At 42.7% G+C, this 16,357-nt stretch overlaps 1 protein-coding gene across 1 annotated transcript in view; it reads right to left on the bottom strand.

The window, feature by feature from the left end:
- Positions 1 to 1,822: 1,822 nt before the first annotated feature.
- CCDC83 (coiled-coil domain containing 83) overlaps positions 1,823 to 16,357 on the bottom strand; it is a 41,257-nt gene continuing 26,722 nt past the window's right edge. The window contains exons 9-12 of the mRNA XM_079788639.1: positions 10,401 to 10,522; positions 6,270 to 6,346; positions 4,576 to 4,775; positions 1,823 to 2,005 (exon numbers count right to left, since the gene is read on the bottom strand). Coding sequence (XP_079644765.1) covers positions 1,844 to 2,005; positions 4,576 to 4,775; positions 6,270 to 6,346; positions 10,401 to 10,522 — 561 coding nt within the window. The 3' untranslated portion in view covers positions 1,823 to 1,843. The remainder of the gene's footprint in view (positions 2,006 to 4,575; positions 4,776 to 6,269; positions 6,347 to 10,400; positions 10,523 to 16,357) is intronic.

Raw genomic sequence — 16,357 nt, 5'->3', positions numbered from 1 at the left:
GTGGCATCTTTTTTAGAAATCAATGACAAATATGTGTGGGTTTTGTTTCTGGACTCTCTATTCTGTTGCTTTGGACTTTTCCTTTATCCTGGGCCAGTACCATTTGTCTTAATTACTGAAATTTTACATGAAGTCTTACAATTTGGTAGTGTTAAGTCCTCCAATTTTGTTGATTTTCTTTGTCTTGGCTGCCATAGGTTTGTTTTGTTTTACTTTTTTGCCTAGGTTATAACTTTCCATAATAATGTTAGAAATAGCTTGTGAGTTTCTACCAAAAAATTGCTGGAAATTTGATTGGGATTGCACTGAGTCTATAGATCAGTTTGGAAAGGACTGACATCTTAAGTATTTTGAATCTTCTAATGCATGATGATGGTCTATCTCTTTATTCTATTTATTTAAGTCTTCTTTAATTTCTCTCAACAATATTTTGAAGTCTTCAGCATAAAAGACCTGCTCATGTTTCATTTGATACATTCCTTGATTTTGATTTTTTTCAGAAATGTTTTTCAAATAATGTTTCCATTTCCTCTAAATCGTTAAATTTATTGGTAAAGTTTTTTTTCCTATAAATTCTTCTTGTATTTTTAACAGTCTATAAAAACTATAGTGATTATTTCTTTTTCATTTTTTTTTGGTAAGTCTGACTAGGGGTTAATAATTTTAATGAACCCTTCAAGAAACCACCTTTTGGCTTTGTTGATTTTCTCTTTCATAGATTAGCTTTCTAGTCAATTGATTTTGTCTTCATTATTCCCTTTATTTACTTATTTTAGGTTTATTTTTTATGTTTTTTTCTAGATTTTTGAGATAAAATTTGATTGGATTGTCAACCCTTCTTGTTAATATATAAACTTAGTTATAAATTTTCCTTTAAGCACTACTGTAGTTGGATTCCCAAGTTTTGACGTGTCATATTTTTTATTATCAATTGAAAATATTTCTTTCCCTGGCCAGTTTGCTCAGTGGTTAGAGTGTTGGCCCATGGACCAAAAGGTCATGGGTTCATTTCCTAGTCAAGGGCACATACCTTAGTTGCAGGTTCTTCCTTGGCCTGGGTGGGGCATGAGCAGGAGGCATCTAATCAATGTGTCTCACATGGGTGTTTCTCTCTCTCCTCTCTCTCTCTCTCCTTCTCCTCTCTCTCCCCACTCCCTTCCACTCTCTCTAAAAATCAATGGAAAAAATATTCTTACTCCTTGGGTGAGGATTAATATATATATATACTAGGGGCCCAGTGCATGAATTCGTGCACCTTGAAAGGAACTGTGGGCCACAAGACTGCGGTGGGCACATGGGTGGGTCTCAGCCCACCCTCCGTGCCCCTGCCCAACCCCTCCTGCTGTAGCCCATGGTCCCCTGCCTGCCGGCAGCCTTGCTCCCGCCACCACCACTCCCACACACTGACAGCACCAAGTGATCGGAACCAGCGCCAGATGAGCACCCGGTGAGACCGTGACACATGGGAGCAAAGAATTCCCAGTAACTACCAGAGGCTCACCCCGATGACAGCGACCGGCACCCCACCTTGGTCTAGTGCTCCCGTTCACCTGCTGCGGCCAATGCCTGCCATGTTCCGCGCTCTGCCACCTGCTGCCGATGCCCGCCATGTTCCGCATATACTGACATGCTTCTGATTACTTGAATATAAAAATATAACTTGTTCTTTTGTTTTTGTTACTCATGCTCTGCAGGTAAATGGATAGCTGAATCTTGGAATGACCTTTAGAAATAACAACTTGTTTAAAAGCGGACCAAATTATAAATAAAGAGGGCAGCTGATATATTTTAGTTCCCAAAGAAAATTTATAAGGAAAAATTTTTTATTTTGCAGCGTTCAGTCTTAGAGAAAAGACTTCATCATTTTATATGTGACGTGGACTTGTGGGCTCTTGACCTCTTCAAAGAATTTGTCTGTAACTTGCTTCTCTTGAAAATGAATCTGCATTTTCTTGCTCTCCACACGCATGAGTTTCACTTCCAGGGGGCCCAAGTTTACATAATCCTATGGTGAACAGATACAGAAAAGAATAGGAGAGGTTATTCAGCAAGTTACCAGCTTTGATAGATAAGGTTTCCTTTATCTGACTGGCTTCATTGCCCTCCCAATTGCTCAAGTGCTGTATATCATGTGAAATACGAGAGCTACTAAAAATAAAAAACACTCCATGAACTTATATACCCAGTGGGCCATGGTAGGCCAGATCTCCCACAGCGCAGTCAGCAAGTCTTTCAGGGGGTTGGGTGGGGGGCACCAGCTAGGGTGGGAAGATATATCCTCTGCAAACTCTTTAATTGGTAAAAGAAAATGTTGGCTATATATAGGCTATAACCACTGCAGAGTTTTCTATATTATTCAAGAACCAAGGGAAAGGTCTGCATACATCACTTTGATTACTAATATTCTAACATTGAACAGATTCTTTATGAATTTTGCACTTTTCATAGGACCTTTGGCTACTGTATAAATAAAACCATATTCTGCCAAACTAACTATAGTTTATGATATCAACAAATGAAATTAAAAGTCTAGTTTATATGAAATCACACAGCCACCCCCAAACTGGCTTGAAACAGCTCAGGCCCTACATAACATGCCTTCCTCTTGGGAGCCTTCCCAAGTCATGTTTTCTTTTGAATTCCTTCAACAAAACTCCCCCGAATTCCCACCAGATGCCAGGCTGTGTATCAAGTGCTGGGGACAAAGATGAGCTCACAGACCGGTCAGAAAGACAGACACACGTGGTACATGCCTCTTGCACAGTAATTAATGATTTTCTTATCTGTCTGCTATTAGCATGTATGCGATTTGAAGGTAGTGCCTGCCAAAATGGCCTCTTTGAGACTTCATTTCTTCCTGTTTACCCCCTGATTCCAAGCATCTAACAAGTACCTGGAATATTGTCGGGGTCTCAATAAACATTTATTAGAATTTTGGATTATCAAAGAATGAAAAAGGAAATCAATGTTTTATTACTCAAAAATGCATGTAACTGCATTTAGTGTTTATAATTGTAGAACTATAAGAAATCTAGGAGAAAAGTTGGTAGATATCTACCACCTATTTCAGAATCCTAATACACTGTGTTAGTCTGCTCAGGGTGTCATAACAAAATACCACAGGCTAAGAGCCTTAAACAACAGAAATTCATTCTTCACAGTTCTGGAGGCTGCAATGTTCAAGAGCAGGGTGCCAGCATGATTGGGTTCTGGTGCGAGCTCTCTTTCTGGCTTGCTGATGGCTTCCTTCTCGCTGCATCCTCACAAGGTATAGCCTAGTCTTTAAGGCCACAGTCCTATCAAATTAGGGCCCCAGCTTTATGAGCTCATTTAACCTTAATTATCTCCTAAGGACCCTATCTCCAAATACAGTCCCATTGGGTGTTAGGGTTTCAACATATGAAGGGCTGGGGCAGGAAGACATGATTCAGTCCATAACATACAAAACATCATTTTTACCACATCAAAAACTTCCATGGTAAGAAAGAAGGTCTTTCATTCAACCAAATGGTAGCCCCAGTTTTGGAATTTTGTAGACAACTGTCCACTTGAGGTCATCATAACATATTAGGTGTCATGATTTCAAGATACTCATGGTGGTGTTTGAATGCTATAGGGACCAGACCTTTAGTCTTTAAATAGTCACTTGATGGTAGCAGGACTGCATTGTAGTTAGTTAAAACGAGTTTTGTTGACTTATTCAGTTTCTTCTGCTGTCATATCACTCTTTTTCCTGTAAGTCTTTAAGTTCTAGAAGAACTTTTTAATAGTACCAAGAAGGAAAATAGCAAGGGGTCAATGTGGGAGTAATTGGAATGTACCAAAAAGTCTTAAAAAAAAAAAAAAGGCTTGAATATTCCAGGTTTCATCCTACGCTATATATGGCAGTTTGTCCTTTCCGAAGATGGCCACACTAATGTACACCCTATCCCACATGCTTTTCTGACAATGTGATGCCAACCTACTTCTTTCAAGATGTACGAGCCACGTTTCCTCCACTTGGAACTTTATAACTACATCAACCAACAGATTACGAGGAAGGCGATGGTGTATGATTTCCAAGGCTACTTTGTGCAAAATTGCAGCTTTCATCTTAGTCTCTGGGATTGCTTTGTCTTGGGAAAGCCAGACAATAAAGAGACAATAAAAGTGCCTTGTAGAGAGGCCCAGGTGAAGAGGAATTGAGGCCCCAGCTTAGGTAGCATCAACCTGCAGCAGATGACTGCTGCTCCAGCCAGCTTGTGACTGCACCTGCCTGAGAGTCCAACTGAGGACTGTCCAGTGGAGCCCTTCCTGATTTCCCAACTAACAGATGCCCTTAAAGAAAATAAACGATCATTGTTAGAAGACTCTAGATAACTTACATGGTATACTAGCAATGGAGGCCTATAAACAAATATAGGTAGCAAACTGAGCAAGGGTAGGGGTATAAATAGTATCCAAAGAGATGTGAATGGTGGGCAAATTTTACTAATAATTGCAAATAGAATTTTCCAATATCCATATTTTAGGTTAATTTTCTCCATTAATGAAACAGCATGATCCTAGTAGTCAAAATTATTTACTTAATCTTACCTTGAAATCCTTCTCATCCTCATAGAGTAAGTATTTCATATCAGAGGTACCAAACTCTATGGATGAGCTCTCACTATCTATGCTCAGCTGCTGGTCAGATCTGATGTTGTCCTCATGAATAATGGGTAAAGCTCCAATCTCAACTGATGAGCTCATTGAATCACTTCTTATTTCTTCTATGGGTTCCAGTTTTGACTTTTCTGGAGTGAAGGAAAAGAAATTAATTATGTATATACTAGAGGCCCGGTGCACAAATTCGTGCATGGGTGGGGTCCCTCAGCCTGGCCGGTGATGGGGCCAATCGGGGCATCTCACCCAGTCCTGATCGGGACTGATTGGGGATGGCTGGCTGAGGGGGTGGGTGTGGGGGAAGGGGTAGGGATTGCGGGAGGTTGGCCGGCCAGGGTGAGGGGCTGTGAGAGGTTGGCCAGCTGGGGGGAGATTCCAATTGGGGTGATTGGGGCCAGCTGGCTGGGGGAAGGAGCTGCAGGAGGTTGGCCGGCCATGGGAAGTTGGCTGTGGGAGCACACTGACCACCAGGGGGCAGTTCCTGTGTTAAGTGTCTATCCCCTGGTGGTCAGTGCACATCATAGCGACTAGTCAACCGATCGTTCCGGTCATTCAGTTTTAACCGTCACTTAGGCTTTTATATATATAGATTTTGGACAGATAAAATTAAAATACAACACATACATTGTCACATTTTTTAATTTGAAGGACCTTTGAGAATCTCTCAGAGGAGATAAATCTGAGAATTATAAATGTGGAATTTATGTATTGAAGTGAGAGTGAGCCTCATTTTCAGAAACTCTATCTGAACTGTATTTCCTTCTATTGGCTAAGTTATAGTCATCAAGGGAAGCTTTGTGTGTGTGTTGGTATTTTGGTTGGTTGGCTCAAGTGGAAACCACACCAAGGTAGAAAACACTGTCCATTTCCAACAGAATCTATTTAATTCCCTGTGAAACATGGTGACTTTGATTTGAGAGTTGGACTAGAGAAAGGAGGTGGGTTAGGACAAGTGCTCCAAGAAGAAGAGAAATATGAAGGAACTGGCAGTATCCATTCCCTGAATAGATCTTAGATATGATGTGCCTGTCTATAATAGATGCTCAATAACTATTCATTAAAAAAAAACACAAAGCCACATTACAATAAAATAACCTATAATAATAAAAGCATAATATGCAAATCGACCGAACGGCTGAACAGCGGAACCATCCGGACAACCATGCTATGACACCCACTGGCACCAGGCCAGCCAAGGCGGGTGCTATGCAATTGGTTGGGGGCCTGGCCATCACCCCATGATCACACCTCAGAGGGAGGCCCAGGCCTCAGGCTGATGGGGCAATCAATCGGGGGGGGGGGGGGGGAGGGGCCTCCATGATTGCCCCAAAGAGGGAGGCCCAGGCCACCAACCAGTGGGCTGTGGAGGTGGGCGGGGCCTCCCTCTGCACGGGAGATCCATTGCGGAGCCCCGTTGGGTGGGCAGGGCCTATACCTGTGGGGTGATCAATCGCCGAAGGTCCAGGCTACCTGGCCAGTGGCGCTGCGGCGGGTGGGCGGGGCCACCCTCTGTGGGGCGATTGAACACTGGGCTCCCGGACTGTGAAAGGGAGCAGGCTGGGCTGAGGGACCTTCCCCCCTTGCGCCCCCCAGTGCATGAATTTCATGCACCGGGCCTCTAGTACCTATATATGTTTCTGACAACTCCAAAGGCTTTTTTCCAGGTGCCACTTGTCCAGCAGCTTGGGTAAGATACAGTTGTCTAAAAGAACAAATAAGAAAAGCAGTCTATCAGTCAAAGATACCGTGCTACCTGTTCACTAGTGTTCACTAGTGTTATCTCTCTTCCAGGTGCTAGACAGACATAGATGAAAAGGAGACATAGTTCCTACCCTTGGGGCATATAAGGGTAGCAGGCAGGCTTACAGTATCTAGGGTGATGGTCTGTGTACCCTAACGGGTAATTAGCATAGTGTGGGGCAGAGAGAAGAAGACTGGTTTCGCTCTGGGAGGTAAGGGATGGTTTCTAGGAGGATATAAAACCTGACCTGTGTCTTGCAGAACCAGGGGCTGTGTGCCAGGGAAGAGCCTGGGTGAAGGAAGGGTATTTCATGGGAATAGCACACTTGAAGTCCCAGCAATGGGAGTGAGCATGCCACCAGCTAGGTCGCATGTAGTGATCCAGAAATGACAGTGGCCTCAATGGGTTTTAAAATAAAGAGCAAGAGCAAGCAGTGGGAATCCAATGACATGCAGGTCTGGCCTTCACAGAGTGGCAGGTGGCAGCTGCCAGCTCCCTCGAGGAACTGTGCCTGTGGTGCATGCATTGAACTCTGCTCCCCCTTCAGATTCCCACTGAACTCTCCATCAGAAAATACACGCCCTGAAAGCTGAGCATGGCATTTCCATCAGGTTGGCCTGAAGACAGCAGAGAGTAATTGGGCCCTTGAAGATACGCGAACAACCCCTCACGCTTAGCAGCTCAGCAACCAGAGTGAATCCCCTGGTTTACCCTCTGCCAGTTATTTAAAGAACATGAATGAAGTGTTATTAAAAATGCTTAGGGCTCCAGAAAATAATGTAACTACATACACTATTTCTATCTGTGAAACCTGCTTAAGACCTGACTTAGTAAAGTTAGCTGCGTATGGAGCTCTGTTCTGTGGGTGGACATGTCTGAGGTCACAGAATTCTCTTCTCTTCTGGTTTTACTATTTTGAATAATTAAGATCTTACTAAATGCCATAACCTTCATAAATCTGGTTCCTCTCTTAATCATTAGTTTGTTGTCACTTTTATATGGCGACAGAAAGTATCATACCTAATAAAATGGTAATATGCAAATTACCATCACTTCGCTACGCCCATGATTGGGCCGGCTGGAGGCGCGGGGGGCGGGACTCAGGGTGGCCGATTGGCTGGCGGTAGGAGCGGGGGGCGGGGACTCGCGAGTCCCCACCCCCCACTCCTCCCACCGGCTTAAACGGCCGGCGCTGCGGAAGACGCTGGTGGCGGAACTCGGGGTGGCCGATTGCGTGGCTGCTGGCACGTTTTCCGCCAGCAGCAGTTTTCCTCTGGCCACCCGCCCGATCGGAGCGCCTCCTGATCGGAGTTCCTCTCGGGGTGGCCGATCGCGCTGGCGGGAGGCGCTCTGATGGGGGTGGGGGTGGGGGGGGGGTGGCCAGAGGAAAACTACTGCTGGCGGATAACTGGTGCCGGCAGCCAGGTGAAGGAAAAGTCTATTGCACGAAACTTCGTGCAACGGACTCCTAGTTTTACATAATGTCATTATATGAAGCCGGCGTCAGATTTGTAGGCCTTAGTCCACTTAGCCTCAACCCCGTGGCACTTGAGTTCCTGGGCAGTCCCCTCTGGCTGACATTCACCTCATCTAATGTCGCAAACAAACACTACAACCTTCTATGTGAGTTGTGAAGCAAAAATGTTGGGGGAGCTCAGGATTGGAAATGTAGCAACTCTATTAGCTAGAATACCCCATTCTTCCTCCAGAGGAGAAAACAGAACTTTGTATATGTCCACTGAGGGCACTTACTGTCTGTTTCTCAGCACCCTCCTGTGTCCTACGGGCTGAATCCCCAACAGAAGAGGTGAAAATGGCAGTTACTATAAAATATACAATATGTGTTATATTTCTTTGACTTGAAAATAGGGACAAAAACAGCTCCTGAAGATATTTAAAGTTTTCCTCTGGATAAGAAGTCTAACAGATAATTGTGGGTTTATATATTCCTTTGTGTCTTTATGGAGATTTTCCTAAAATGTTGCGTCAAGTGCCCTAGCTGGTTTGGCTCAGTGGATAGAGCACTGGCCTGTGGACTGAAGGGTTCCCGGTTTGATTCCGGTCAAGGGCATAGGCCCAGTTTGCAGGCTCAATCCCCAGTAGGGGGTGTGCAGGAGGCAGCTGACCAATGATTCTCTCTCATCATTGATGTTTCTATCTCTCTCCTTCTCCCTTCCTCTCTGAAATCAATAATATATATATATATTTTAAAGTTGCCTCAAAGAGTTTCCAATCTGGAGGAAGCAGACGTTAAGGAAGTAATCACCAGCGTGCTGAATGCTGCCTCACAGGAAAGGCGCCGGGTGCTGCGGCAGCGTGTGCTGGGGCACCTGACGCAGTTCTGGGAGATGTCTCCCCGCTGTCCCTTGCTCCTTGGGTAGATTTTGATTTAATCTCTCCCAGCTCTGCAGCACGACTCATCTCACCTACCAAAGAAAACCACCCCACGGAGCACTGATGGACAATTGGATTTTACTGACGATTTTGGGGGGAAGACTAGAGGATGGGGTAAAATTGCATGTGACACAGCAGACAACTTAGCGAAGATCCCCACTGAATGCTTCTCGTCTCCTTTCCCGTCCTTTCCTGTTCCTCTGGCCAGTGAGAGAATCCCCTTTGTTCTAGTTAGCACCTTGCATTCTGATCAGCACCGAGTCGGGTACAGCGACGGAGCTGATGGAAGCAGGAGGTGGGGTTGGCAGTCTGCAGGGTAGCTCTTTCCTAAGGTTTGGCGGGTTCAGGAGAGAGGACAGTGGGCAGCAGGGAGAGCATGGTTAGCAGCCACAGCGCCAGCAAGTTTAGACATGGTTAGAGGTGGGGCAGAAACAGTCCAGACTGAGGGGACAGTGAGGCCCCCACCTCCTCGGGGCCCTCAAGGAGTCCACCAATCAACCAGCTCATTCAGCTTGACTGCCTTCATCATCCTCAATGGTCTTTGCCTCTCCAGGGCGGCACACACACATGGTGGGAGGGAGGAATGCCCCATGTAGCTTCCCCCCACGAAGTCATTGCACTATCTCCCAATGTCTCCAATCTTGTATCCTGACACTTGTCACTTAGCCCACCAAGCACAAACCCACAACTTATCTGCATTCACCGTTCCTGGAGCACATTAAGAGGTTTGTGAACAACAAATACTTTACTAGGACTCACACTGTATTTTCCCAGGCCACACAAACAACAGGAATTGCTTGAGTGGAAATGTTTCCCTGGCCCTTTCACTATGTTGAACTTCTTTGCTTTCATTCCCAGACTCAGACACGTCTCTCCCATCTTGCACATCCCTACATCTGTGTGATTTATTTCCCCTCTCTCCCTAAATATGCTATCACTTAGATTATTTCTTGTTTCTGACTGCTTGTCTGAATTATAAATGCCTCTTGTGAGTTTTAATTCCATCATATTCCAGGGCCCTGGTTCTCCATCAAGATTGGTCTATAAAGCCTCCTTTGTCAGGTAAGAGAGAGATAAGCTAAGATGCAGAGCCATGGACACAGGTGGTTTCTCTTATGTAGGAGTTGACACGACTTTGAATGCCAGGCTATTCTTTCTGTCTCAAAAGCGGTTGAGTCTTTCCTTAACTATCAAAGGAAACAATTCTATATTCACAAGGTAGCCAGAAGCCCAGAACACTTACAGGAAGATGCCACAAAATGGATCACTCTCTCCTTTGTGCTAACTCCGTACCTCACGCACCTTCTGCTGCACTGCTTTGCACTGATTTTCCTGCCCATACTCCCTGCTGGCCTGGAGGCTGCTGAAGGTCAGCAGTTGCGACACTCATGGGAAGTGTTGGCTGCTAAGACTGCAGTGTATTGCTAGGAAAATCAAGTCAAAGTTTGCACTGCATCAGTGGTCAACTGTCATAATCATATGCCTTCAGCATGGCCATTTTGTGAATTCCTTCTTTTGCAACTGTTGCAGTCTGGCTGGAGCACTAAAGAATTAAATCATCATTAGAAAGAACTTGATACAGATACAGATGTTTACAAAATACTTTCTAGATACATTTCACCTGGGTATTTTGAGATCCACAAGTCTACAGTTGAATAGTTGATCAATGAGCTCCAAATTTTCTTCTTCCAGTTCTTGAATGGCTTTTTCCAATATATCAACTTCCTTCCTATGGTTTGCAATCTGTTCTCAGAAGAGGAGAGAATGGATGGTTAGTACTTATTTAGTTCTATTTAGTCTTCTATGAGAAATTCAACTCCTAAAAGTGCTTTTGCCTGAGAGGAAGAGCTATATAAGGTTAATTACAAACAACACAGAAAGCTAACAATACTGGGGAAAATGGTAAATTATGAAACTTTTAAAAAGAGAAGTACAGGCCTAGAGCCCTTTCTATCAGCCTCTATAGTACTTTCTTTTCTTTTAGTGGTGGGGTTGCTCTGAGAAATATCAAGTAGATGAAATATTGTGCATTCATTCGTTCATTCATTCAATTGTATTGTATGCCTACTATGTGCCAGAAACTATAGCACACTTTGGGAAAAAGGATCTCAGCCTAGTGGGAAAGATGGTGATAAAACCAGAAAAGAGTGTGTTACAACCATAGGAAGCTATCCAGGTGCTGAGGGAGGAGACGGAGGCTCAGCCCATGTCTGCCAGGTGTGGGGAGGAGGGTGAGGATGGTAAGGTGGAATTAATAGAAGAAATGACATCTAGTCTGGATCTTGAAGGCCATGTAGGGATTCCCTAGGCAGAGAAGAGAGTGTACATTCTAGGAAGAAGGAACCACGTGTGTAAAGTCACAGTTATGTTGGTGTGATAGATACAGAGTGGGAGTTGGGAGAAGTTGGAGAGGAACTGGACAATGAAGGAAGAGGCACATAATGTTAAAGAGTCTGGCTTTTGTCTTGCAGGTGATGGGTGACGTAGCAGGTTTAAATAACAGTAGGGAGTATGGCTAACTCATATATGAACAAAATTCGCTGGTTACCTTGATCTGTTCCTATGTGTATTTTGATAACTTCTGTCTAAAGAAGGCTTAATAGTGGGAAGAATATATAAAAAATATCTCTAGATAGAATCCTCAACTTACCCCTCTCTCTCCCAAAACTGGAAAAGGTAATGTGTCTTGAGGAAATAGGAAACAAGAAAAGCAAAAGGGTTTAGATTCAGTGTCTCTTGTTAGGAGTGTAACTGAGATGATTACTGAGAAAGAAATGACAACGTTTTATGTTTGTAATTGAGATTTAATTGTATTTTAGAATCTGGAGGTATTCGGTGTATTGCCACATGTATACATCTATCACATAAGTAATTTATGAAATGCTTGGATTCTTACTATGGCAAGGTTCTTACTACGGCTGGATGCAGAGGATACAAAAGTGAATTAGGCATGGCTCCTTTCAAGAGTCTACAATCCAGGGGACCAATATGCAAATAAGGATAGTATAAAACAATACGAGTGTCTTAGTAAAGGCTCAAATACTGCTGGGGCTTGGAGTTAGAAAGTGGAGAATGTATTATCCATCTGCCTTAAACAATTTAGCAAAACCATTAAGTCCATAATACTAAATTACAAAGCTCCGGGGTTAATGCTTAGAGAGAATCAGCTTGATTACAAACTTGAATGCCTTAAGGGAAAGCTTATAAATTTTAAAAGTCAAAGGATGAGAAAAAAATTATGGATTTATAAACAGAAGGAATTAATAGAACATTTGGAAATGTTTGACCTAAGGGCTTGGCATGCTCGGGAGGCAGCACACACAGTTCTTGGTCTCTTTCCAAAGCTGGGAATGAGGGCCCTTTTGGGGAGTGAAGTCCAGCCTTTCAAACTAAGGATATCCTGTGACATCACCTACCCCTTTAGAGTTCTTTGTAAGTTGTTATCTCCTTCCCAGCCTTTTGAAATGTTAGGGAAATGAAAACGAGTTCCTTTTATGGCCAAGTAAATACCTTTAGATTTCTGGACTAAGAAAGTGAAAGGGGGGGCGGGTGGGGAGAAGACCATCGTTCCTCCCCAACCCTGCTCTTCCCCAAACACCCAACAAATGTACTTAGGAAGTGAGGATGGATAATTTACCTACAACTCAATAGTTAATAATTTAGTCAGGGACCTAGGATCCTAAATAAAATACATGCTCTTGAAATTTTCCCCTGCAAAATCTGAGTTCGCTTTACACTTCTAGTACTTGGCACTCTGATTGCTAACCGGTTTGGATTCTTTTGTCTAGTTTTCCTGGATTTCCATTTAACTTATCTAAGTTATTTAGAAATTTCAATTTTCTTCATTTTCCTAATAAGCAGGCTAACTAAACCAGGTAATGAAAGCCATGCAACAGGATGTCCCCTATCCATCCCAGAGATCTAAGTGTTTGGTTATTGCTGAGAGTTAAATGGAGCAATATTTTTAGGAGGTCCATTTGTTAAATATCCTTGTTACTCATTCAAAACCTTCCTCAAAGAAATTAATTCCTCTAATAAAGTAATTAATTAGAACACATACATTTTTCTGTATCCAGGCAGTTTTCAATTCTTGTAATAGTACTTATAACCAGAAATGGTTTTAATTAATGTTGTGAGTAAATTTAATAATGCTAAAATGAATATTTATTGAAATAAAGATAAATTAAACTTATTGAATTTCCTTAAAATGAATTGTCCTTTATTACTAAGCTCTTTTTGCTCATGATTCAATTAAACTTGGCATTTTTCCTGTCTTTTTTCCCCCACTGAATTATGAGAAGTAAAAAATACAACAAAATGAAATGTCATTTATGGCTTTGGTAGAAAGGATCAAGGCACCAAAACAGCCCAAATATAAATTTTTATAATAATTTTCTCTAAACATAATATCCATGACATCTCATAAAATATAAGATTTGCACTATTAAATTATTATCATTGGGATCATACTGTTTATTTAATAAATCCCTCCCTAATATTTTTTAACTATTGAGCTCACCTTCAGTTCTTTAAATTAATACTTTAAAAAAGATGAAAATTGTTTCATCAGTTTAGAGCATCAAAATACAACATAAGATTGGTATCTTGGTGTCAGAGAGCAATAATTGTACTATATGCCTTTTAATCTTTTACATCGTTTAAGTTGGTGGTGAATTTAAAAACTGAGTTTTAATCAAGTTATTTTCAAACACTGTGGTGATCTGGCTTTCAAGAGTCATAGCAGTGGTCCCAGCGTCGCTTCTCTCCTCCTTTTGCTCTCGCTCCCTTGCTGAATCACCGTCTTTCAGAAGCCGGAGTTTACATTTATTCTGAGCTCCCAATGACGGCTGATGTGCTTTTTGCTCTCCTCTAAGGCACTTGTTAGAGTGAAGCCAGGATCCCTCTGGTTTTCTTGAAATACGTTCGGATACTTTCTATTCCATTCCAGGGGTTTCTGTGTTAGCTCCTTTGTTTGAGCTTTTACTTCCATGGACATTTTAACTAGTATTTAAAATATTAGTTAAAGTATTTTACTAATACTTTAACAGGGTATTAGCATTTATTTTTTAAAAATTTATCTTCATTGTTGAAATATTACCGGTGTTCCCCTTTCCCCCCATTGAGTCCCCCCACCCTTTTCCCACCTCCCCTCCAAGCTTCATTATTTTCTTACCATAAGGTTTTAGTGGGTTTTTTATTAGACACACAGCAGCATATTTTTTTAGTTCTCTCATGTTGTTGCTTGCAGTGTATCAGTCAAAGTCTACCTCATCAGGGTTGGCATTTCTCAGTGAAGGCTCTCTGTCCCAAGTTTATCTCCAGGGAGTTTGTTTATATCCAAACTTAACCGCCTTTTCTCATCATAGCTCATAGGTTCAGCATTATCTTCATCCTCAGATTGCAGAGCCAAGACCTGCTGTTTCCTCTTTGGCTGATTGCTCTTGGACTCTTCCTTCAGTTTCATCTCTGCTTTTAACCCTTTCTTTCCCCTTCTAGACGCCTCATTCTTTTTCCTTCGTGTATGGAAGGTACGTGGGCCTCATTCTTATTCCTTCGTGTATGGAAGGTACTTGGGCCTCATTCTTATTCCTTAGTGTACGGAAGGTACTTGTAGTTGTTGATCAAGAGCTTTAAGCTGCTCCTGAAGCTTCGCAAAGCGCTGACCTCACGCCTCCGCAGAATCACCAGAGCCATCCTCAGAGGAAGCTTCACACCACTTTCTCTCCCGAGGGGTTTGTGGTATCTGTTCTGATGTAACATACAGACATACACTCCACAGGTTCATCTGGGATCTTTGCAAAATGCATTTCAAAAACACCCTGGAGCTTTCTTGCCATTGTCACGATGTCATGATCTGGAGGATTGTATTCTCAGCAATCCATGGACATTAATCTAACATCTGCAGCAAATTCATATGTATCTTTATATTCTTCGTTGTCCACTTTTCTCTTGGTAGTTCCAAGATCCTTTGGGTTTTTTACATCATAATGGTTATGGAGTGCCAACACATAACCCCCATAGGATTATAAAAGGGCCATGCATATGAAAAGTGTTTCTTTGTAAGCATTTCTTCAAGAATCGCACTACAGTGCCTTAATCACTCTGTTCCTTGAACAGTCGTCACAACTTCATATTGTTGCTGAGAATCTGGCAAAACATTCTCAGCACAGTTTCTTTTATAGTGGTTTTGCAGATTCCCCCCCCGCGCCCCCCCCCCCCCCCCGTAAGTGCTGGGGAACATTCACCTCTTTAACTACTGAAGTTGTGGAGTTTTATCTGCTTTCCTCTTCACAGTCCTTGAACCTGAGCCACTGTTTGTGAGGTAGGGTTGGTGGGTCACCTTGTGCTCTATCTGAAGGAGAAATAGATGTTTCAGGAACTACAGAGTGACTCCCTGCTGCTTAAACACGATTCTGGTGCTTTAGGGGACTTTTTCTTTAACAGGAGAATCTGCTAACATTCTGTTGAGTGGTTTTCTTTATTGTTTCCTTACCACCCACCACTTGTTCTTCTCCAGTGCTTGTGCTATAATAGCAATGTCATCTCCACACTTGTGGTATAAGCAACAATTTAAGAAGTCTTCTGTAATTCTGAAGCCTGCTCATAATAACGCTCCAAGCATTTCTTTTAAAAAATATATATTTTATTGATTTTTTACAGAGAGGAAGGGAGAGGGATAGAAAGTTAGAAACATTGATCAGCTGCCTCCGGCACATCCCCCACTGGGGATGTGCCTGCAACCAAAGTACATGCCCTTGACCAGAATCAAACCTGGGACCCTTCAGTCCGCAGGCTGAGGCTCCATCCACTGAGCCAAACCGGCTAGGGCTCCAAGCATTTCTTAAGTGTACTTAAATCCCTTGGGTTCTTTATGATGGTATAATAATCAGGCAAATTTAGTTTCATGGCATCCGCAGGCTGCTGAAAAGGCCAAGAAAAACTATGCTTCCATAAAGCCTCTGAGATAACCTTCTGTAGATACTGCAGTTGACTTGTCTATTCCCGTTTCTCATGGTATTTATAGAATCTGGTGGTGCGGGTCAAGGATAGCTGTTTCTACTTGGCAGAGACAGTCCTAGCTGCTTCAATTCCTGTTTTTCTAATGTTGTCTACCAGTACATGCACGTCCTCTTCCTATACAAGTACTAACCGTTGTTTCGTTATGTACGCGGTAGTTGTGGATAACTGCAGTTGCTGCCATCTTTCACAGTCTTTCTTCCCACCTTTCTAAGCCACACGTGGAGGTCCCAGCAGGAAAAGCCTTAAGTTCCTCTTGGGAAAAGGGTCTGGTCTGATTGTCCCTTTCAGGGGCACAAGATGAAGTGGTGCAGGGCCAAGGGTCTTCCATCCCCGCCCACTCTTGACCTATTGGTGCTCAACTTAATACCTATTTTTAAAAGCTGGGGATTCATCTTGCTTAGCTTTTGGAAATAGTGTGGACCATGATTTTATAAAGGCAATTTAAAAAGAAGTGTCAACATCACAAAAAGCATATTAGTTTTTAAGTCCCTGGTTTTCTAGACTCACTAACTCTATTTGGTCAAATGGGAAGCTAGGAAAAGGGAAGAGGAGAGAAGG

Source organism: Cnephaeus nilssonii (genome assembly GCF_951640355.1).
Source record: "Cnephaeus nilssonii genome assembly, chromosome: 13".
Taxonomy (NCBI): domain Eukaryota; kingdom Metazoa; phylum Chordata; class Mammalia; order Chiroptera; family Vespertilionidae; genus Cnephaeus; species Cnephaeus nilssonii.
The sequence above is the reverse complement of the archived record's forward strand: the minus strand, read 5'-3'. Positions and strand labels throughout refer to the sequence as shown.